At 55.3% G+C, this 8046-nt stretch overlaps 1 protein-coding gene across 1 annotated transcript; it reads right to left on the reverse strand.

Annotated features, from left to right (window-relative positions):
* Positions 1-5218: 5218 nt before the first annotated feature.
* KRP23_257 (uncharacterized protein) lies at positions 5219-7422 on the reverse strand (the record flags this gene model as incomplete). Its single annotated transcript, XM_067887086.1, has 2 exons — positions 5219-6740; positions 6791-7422. 2 exons carry the CDS (start codon positions 7420-7422, stop codon positions 5219-5221), a joined length of 2154 nt encoding a protein of 717 aa, XP_067750813.1.
* Between the last annotated feature and the right edge of the window lie 624 nt (positions 7423-8046).

An 8046-nucleotide genomic window follows, 5' to 3' on the forward strand; every position in this document is an offset into this window, starting at 1 on the left:
AACGGCCGAGACATGCCTCATACAAAGCTGACGGCCGCCGTCTCCTTTCGGAAGGGAGGAGATGACAGTCACAGAGATTTTGGTTTTGGTCGGCCGACGGGTTTCCTGTTGCCTGGGGTTGCGCATGGTACTATCGGCTCCACTACCTCGCTGGTCGTTGGAGCTGGAATTTGACGTCTTCCAAGACGGGGAAGATTCCTTTAGGGAAATCAATTGCTCGTCGTTGCGTGTGAGTTCCTTCCGAACGCGAAGGGCAGCACGGAGGCCCTTTGTATTCAATCTACTGCGAAACTTGCTGAGTTTGTAATTTATCCAGTGGGTAAGGAGGCAAGCCATTACGGGGTCCGGGGCAACATTGTCAGCGTAAGCGATAACGAAATCTCGCTCAGCACCAATAAATCGCATGATCTTCTTGTTGTAGAAGTACTTGGCAAACTTGTGAAAGGACGAAAGGGCGCCGATGAGATCTTCGAAACTGCTGGCCCCGGGGGGTGCAGATAGACTGTTCTTGGCCGAGAAGTCCCACATGTTGACGCCACCTTCCGTTGTTATGACCTCATCCTTAGTCACAGCGCGCCGGAACTGCATGATAGAGAGGTCGACGCCGAATCCGAAGGAATATGCTCCACAAAGCACTGCCTGTTGTCGTCAAACTACAGTGTTGTGAGCGTGCCTATCGGTCGGTGATGGGTAAAATGCCACCCCGCGGTTTCTGATGTCCTTGTATTTAATCTGTCACTTGAATTGGAGTCGGATTGAGACGACGTGTCAGGACGTTCAATTCGTCGTCGCTTAGCGATCGGGCGATGCATGTGTTGCACCACTTGTATGTCTTCACCGTCCGACTCGATCGAGTCGGGGGGGGGGGGGGGGGGTCTTGGTTGGTCGACTTTATCGAGGTAAAGTGAAAAGGCGAATGAGCTCTGCCTTCTCCCTCGTCTAGTTAGCATTACCGTGGTCTAAACCTGAACTGCGCCATCGCATCCTGGGATGTCCTCAAATACGGATGCTTCGAGAAATAACAACACCCACAACAAATGCTTCATCATTCGGTGTGGCAGCGCAGATCGAGAACTGGAAGCTGTTTGCACTCTACTTTGCTGATGCCGACCTGGAGCTGAAAGGTATGAGCTCGCCAACTCCAGATACACTCGTTGCGAGTACAAGCACTACCGTCACTATCACCAGCAGCACCCTGCGCTACGCATTCCCACACCTGAACAGCGATGGAAATGGCGGAGCTCAAGGAGGTGTGTGGTCGCCCCTCGCTGCCAGGATGCTCGAGCAGAAGCTGCTGGTGCGCGGCTGGTTCACTTTCGGCTGGGACGATTCCAGTGATCGAGTGGTGAGATTACAGACTCGGGCCGACGTATTGAGTCCCATGCTCAAGCTGTTAGGAAGTCTAGAGGATGTTTCTTGCGCGTTCGAGAACGCTATGATCACACCCGAGTGCCAGTTTGTCAGAAGAGAATGAACTGTGGAAGCCTACATTTTTCCAATTAGCACAGCCATTTGTTGTGAAGTGGGTGGATATGATCTGTTTTCGATGGTAGGCGGTGGGTAGCCAAAACCAACAGTCACGCTGCGCTATCTGTCTGGGGCGTGGCCAACGACGAGTGGAGACGTTAGAGATGGTAACAGGCACGGTAACTACATGTTCTTGCTGCTCTGAGCTGCGTCTTCTAGTCTGTGTCTGCCAATGAAGCCATATCTAGTATTTTAGTTCGAGCTCTCGTTAAACAATCTTGTGAGTGCATGCAATTGAGTCAACAGCGATATTGGGGCAAACCAGTAGGAATGTATTCGACTTTTGCAATGATAGAGCTGCTGATCACGGCCATAGGGCGTGAACCCTGGGTGAGGCGAGGTGGGTTGAGTTGCTGTGCGTTCTTCGGTCAGTAGAATTGAGAATGGTAGCGAGTTGGGCCAACCCGCTTGGGCACCTGAGGCGCTGACCACCACCCAATCTTGCCGACGTGACGATGAATCCCGCGAGATTGTTAGATAGCCGACCAGAGTTTTGCCTCCAGCCCTCCGAAAAACAGCCTTTGCCACCTCCGAGTGCAAAACCACCCTTTTCAGCTCGAGCTCTCGTTAAACAATCTTGTGAGTGCATGCAATTGAGTCAACAGCGATATTGGGGCAAACCAGTAGGAATGTATTCGACTTTTGCAATGATAAAGCTGCTGATCACGGCCATAGGACGTGAACCCTAGTAATCAGCTGCTCATCGGTCGATTTCGTGACTTGGTTGGCCGCTTGCCATTCGCGTTGCAAGTTGCCTCGCGGTGTCTTGATTGTGACGTGTGTAACGTTGGAAGACGTCTGATTTCCATCGACCGTGAAGCATCACAATCGTACTGTCAACCCGGCTGACAGCAGCGCCGTAGCTCCGCCACTTCTCAACGAATGACAAGAGAACTTGGATGGGTCCGCTCCTGTTGCTTTTGCTGCGCAGCGCAGCGCCTTGGCCATACCAGTTGCTGACAGCAAGCTCGATGGAGAGACGAGGCAGATGGGGCTGTCGTGTGCCGAGCCCATTGTTGCAGCTTGGTGATGCAGTACCAGGGCAGCACGGACAGGACATACCGTCGGGTGTCCTGATCTCTCCAGTTGCCTTGTTACGCCAGTACCCACCTGATCATTCTTGCTTCCTCTCAGAGTAATTTCCACGATTCTGGCTCGGCCCGCAGAAGTCGTCACCGTGCCATTTTGATCCCGCACAATGACATCTCGAACTTGAAGAGTGTAGATTCGGCGCTCTCCTTTTACTTCCAAATACTCCGCACTTCTCAGTAAAAAGAAGTAGCCCAACAGCGCAGCCCCACCAATGACGCGGTGTTGGGCGTTGCATGGGTCGAGGTGCTCGAGGAGCCACTGGAGCATTGCAAACGTGACAGGTTCTCGTTGCTGCGGCTGACCGTGAGTCCGTTGCATGCCTTTGAACGCGAGGCTATGGCCAGGCGAGAGGTGGGGGTCAAAGTTGGCGTAGGCGTGATGATACCATCGCACGTGGCTAATCTTGGATCGAACGGAACCCGCAGAGACCCTGCCGGCCGGAAGTCCGCCGGTCCAGCAGTGAATGCCGAAGAGAGCCAGGAGTAAGGATTGTCGCTGGGGCTGGTTGGCTGGTAGCCACGCGGAGATGCCGAGTTTTGAGCAAAACGTGCGCCATTGATTCCATGTGGTACGATACTGGAGCAACGAGGACTCCGCGAGGGACCGGCGCTGAAGGGAGAAAAGGATCTCGAGTAAATCTTGCGGACAGATTTCGGGACCGGTACCTGGCTCCACGACGTCGTTAGTTCCTGCCACACTTTTGCACGCTCACCAGTCCATCCCCGTGACCCAAGATCAGCCAAGTAGTTACAGGCACCTGGTAGATGCTCTGCGGACACACGAATCCGCCAGCGAACTTCGACCGCTCCAATCACCCGGTTCAACTCTTGAGCTAGAGGTTCCCGGCTGTGCAGCGAATTGCACCATGAGACGGCAGACTTATTATCTATCCAGAAGCGGACGTGGGTCAGTTTGTTCGGCCCGTCGGGTATCCACGATGCTCCCCAGCATAGGAGCGCAAAGACCGCCGATAGCTGTTCACGCACGTTGATTGAGAATTGTTGACCGGCTATCTTCTCACGTTCCTCATCATCGAACTGGACCCGAAGGAATTGGCGTGTAGCTGGGTGCAGAACACAGAGTCCCGTATTGCTCGCGTCCATGTAGATATGGACGTCGGGCTCGGGGGTGGCGTCAAACATACTTAGTGGAATACCTTGAAGATGGCCGTACATCAAAATATGCTCGAACCACAAGAGATCAATTCGAGCCTCGTGGGAGAGAGGGATATGTCCTCGATACGGGAAACCCCGATGTAAAGCGGCTAGCCGCTGGAAGAACGGTCGAGCTGGTCGGATACAGGCGCAGACGTGACGGAGAGACCCCAACAACTCGCTGAGGCTGGTGCGTGAAATCCGATCAGTTGCGATCATCAGCCGCACCCGCCGCAACGCCTTGGCAAGTTTCTCAGGCGGCATTGAAACTGTTCGCGTAGTTGTATTCCAATCGAGTCCGAGAGCCCGGTCCTGCGTTGTCCACGACGTGAATTTCTTTTCATTGATTGCACGCGAGCCAAGCACCGCAAGCATGGCAAGGCGAAGGGCAGTCTCGCATAGCTCGAGACGATTCTGCCTGTCTTCTTCAACTAGGACGTGGTCGTCCACCCACGTATAGCAGAAGAATGATTCGTGGTCACCTTCCTGTCGGGACATGCTGGCAGGGCTTTCACGCCGTACGAGGAAGGTGATGGCACCTCCAAATGTTTGGTAGTGGGCGAGAGAATCCGTCCAGCCAAACGGTAGGGCGAGATCGATCACTACCGCATCGTGTCGCTCTAACCGGCCCGCAAATTTGGCGCACACACTGGCGTGACCAAAAACATTGCGGAAGGCAGATTTGACGTCGCCACGTTTGATCTTCACGGTTGCCTGGGGGTTCTTGGCCTTGATGGCTTCGATGTGGCGGGCCAGGGTGCTGATCGGCTCGAACGATAGCGGAGGGAGATCACTGGGATCTGACTGATCGTTCACCGACTGACCGTGAGGGTGCGATAAATCGTGGATAACTCGGGCCTCAAATCGAGGATCTGCGTCATTTTTCGGGACACACCCAAAAGGGCTGACCTGAACAGCTTCCCAACGCCGTGCTGTGGTCTCGTCCACCACCATGTAAGTCCCGTTATCTTGACCCTCGCGGATGCTCCGGATTAGCGCATTCTCCATCGACTGCGCGGACTTGTGATTTGCTTTGGCCTGGCGGGTACTCGAACTACCAGCGTATTCTTTAAAGGAATGCCTGACGCCGTCTCGAATAGTGGTTAGCACGAGAGTCTGCAGAACATAGCCAGTCCAAGTGATCCAAAGAGAGAGCTTTATTCGGTCGAGGGTCGGCGGGTGTTTGACCTCTCCATAAGCGAATAGTGGCCTTCAGCGAGAGGTTGTTGCGGTTGACTAATTCAGAGAGCTCGCGCTGCATTGGTGCATCGAGCTGGTACCGAGGGCCCTGGACGCATGTTGGACCTGACTCCAACGGAACTATACCCGCAGCAACAAACGCAGCTTGACGACCCCGCAATACTTCATGCTCAGCGACGCGCAGTTGTTGTTCCAGCTTGGAGCGGACGAACGAGGCAGTCTCAAGCGTTAAGCGCGCAGGGACGTTAGCTGGTTCCGCTCTTCATAAATGCAACAGATCGGAGCGCAGCCCCCCCCCCCCCCCCCCCCCCCCCCCCCAACTTTTCGTTCACATGGGCCTTGACGATAGGGTCAAGCTGGGTCGTCGGGATGAAATGGCCCAGAAATGGAAGCGAACAGCGGTCGGGCGATTGGGAAGGGCACCCTTGAGCGGAGATGAAGCGCAAGCAGAGCTGCTTACCACCTTGACGAGGCGCTGCCAAGCCGACTTCGGTGGGTACTGGACGTCGTGTCTGCGCCTTGGAAGGTACTCGACCTGGCCTCGCCGTGGGCTGTCCCGTCGCAGGCTCGCGGCGATGAGCTTCAGCGCGGGGCAGCGCGGTCGGCCGCCCTTGCGCTCGGTTGCATGACATCTTGAAGAGTAATCCGCTGAGCTCCGCGTCATGTAGTGTCAGGCGCTCGCGAATGGTGGCGCGGGTGGTGGTTTGTTGGTCGATATCATGCTCGCACGCCAGCCTGTACGCCGAGAATACGTTGCTGAACCAAAACGCGAGCGTTTTGACCTCAACTAATGACCAGGGCTCAAAATCGCCGAGTTCTTCGGCAAACGCCTTCGCCGCGGACACCAAGCGACGGGTGCGGCTGTCCAAAAATTCATCACAGTAGACACCGAGAATACCGAGAGCCGACGTCAGATCTGCATAGCTTGCCTCGGCAGGCACGGTAGGGAGTTCTACCTTCACGGAGAAATTACGCGCGCTGAGCTGGGTTGAACCAGCGTAGTCCAGCTGCGCCGAGAGATCAAAGCGCCGGAAGTGAAGCACGGAGAGACCACATACTCCGAAAGAGAAGTCGAAAAGCCGGCTGAGGATGGCCGGGTGCGGGATGAACTTGGTGGAGCGTGAAGACCTCGAGTATTCAACAAATACAGCGGGGGGCTTACCTCTGTGATCGTCCGCGCAGATAAGATCATGGACTTCCTGCTGTCTGACCGAGGGACGAAAGCTGTGGTGGCGTTCTGGGGCGCTTGAGTCGACGGCAGGGATCAGATCGGACACACCGCTGTACCGGGGCCTCTGACGAGCTGAACCCCGCGACTGGAACTGTCGCGCATAGATCTGTAAGAGATCCGGGTGGTCAGCTAGCGCCGCCATAACCCGCATGGCATCGATCGAGTCGCTGGGTTCGTCACCACCCCGGGTTCGCTTTCCAGAAACCGGGGGCCCCGGTGCGTCCAGGAGAAGTTCGCCATGTTCTATCTCCGTCGGGTTCGGCGGCTGCCCTGTGTGCGGATTCTCCAGCGAATCCATGAAGTCCACAAACCGGGCGTGGGGCACTGGTTCCCGGTTACTTGAAGCCGCCGTCGGCTCAATGAGACGAGATGCAATCGCTGGCGAACGTCCATCAGAGGTGTCGCCAGCATTTGAAATCACCGGTTCCGGTGCACCGTCGTCTGCAGCCGCTGCAGAAACCGGCAGACGAGGCTCGCCCGGAACGTTTGTCACGGACGGGCCGTCCCAGTAGTAATCTCCCAACACGATACCCGAGCTGGTTTGAGTGCCATCGCGGTAATACCCAAAGTCAATCACGTGGCGTACGCTGCAATGTACGTCGTGGCCCAAACGGGGATCCAACCAGATGATTCGGTCCGATGCGTCGCCACAGGGGCAATTCCGTCGAGGAGCTGACGGACCTGACGTGTCGCTGTGACGTCTCGGGTGCCTAAGAGCCGATCCAAAATTGTAGCGTGAGCTTCGGCAATACGATCGGGGGTGTTGATACGTCGCAGGAGAGGGGTCGTAAACAGGAGAAAGACGATGACCGGGGCCAACTCTTCCACTAGAGTCGCTGCAATGCGAGTACGTCCTCCGTGGTGGCGGAGCACCACGTGCTGATCCTCGGACGCCACCACCTGCCCGTACAGGGTCTGGTTATCGACCAGAGCAAACACCGGACGGCGCAGCAGGCGACCTGGGGCACCATGCTCGAGTTCTCCTGCCCACATTCTGCAGCGATCCGCCGTCCGCCGAGCCAACCACACAAATGCTTCAGCCGGTCGACCAGCGGTATCGTCACTGGCGGTTCCGGCAGATGAGGTGTGCAGAATACGAACTCGCACCCTGTCCGGGACCGTGTCATCCACCAGTTCAGCATACTCGGGATAGTCTAGCGCTGCTTGAGCCTGGTCGGACGCATCTTCTGGCCTAATTAGAAAGACTTGAGACGGCATACCAGACTTGCCGGAAAAATTGAGTTGCTGTGCGTTCTTCGGTCAGTAGAATTGAGAATGGGAGCGAGTTGGGCCAACCCGCTTGGGCACCTGAGGCGCTGACCACCACCCAATCTTGCCGACGTGACGATGAATCCCGCGAGATTGTTAGATAGCCGACCAGAGTTTTGCCTCCAGCCCTCTGAAAAACAGCCTTTGCCACCTCCGAGTGCAAAACCACCCTTTGTGGCACTCGCTGCAACTCCCAATATGGCATCGCGTACTTCTCTCCACACACAATGCTGCACCCTTGGTTATACAGAAGTGACGAATCCGAAAAAGACCTCTATTGGAAATAACATAATAACATAAACATCAAATAGAAGGCCATCTTACAACCATTAACCATGAGAAGTGACTAATCCAGTATCGTATGCAATGGAAATCCGTGGGTGCTATGTTGGTCATCAATGCTCGCGAAGCATAGGACAGCCGCTTGTACAATTACATGTGTTGTGATTTACTACTAATTAAATGCATGTACTGTAGGTATCCGCCGTGGATTCCACGTGCTTCGTTGTTTACTGCTTTCCTAGTCCCCCCCTCACGCATAAACCGAGGCAGCTGGTACAACCTGGCCAATAA

This window comes from Phytophthora ramorum, assembly GCF_020800215.1.
Source record: "Phytophthora ramorum isolate Pr-102 chromosome Unknown Phyram_PR-102_s0001, whole genome shotgun sequence".
Lineage (NCBI taxonomy): Eukaryota > Oomycota > Peronosporomycetes > Peronosporales > Peronosporaceae > Phytophthora > Phytophthora ramorum.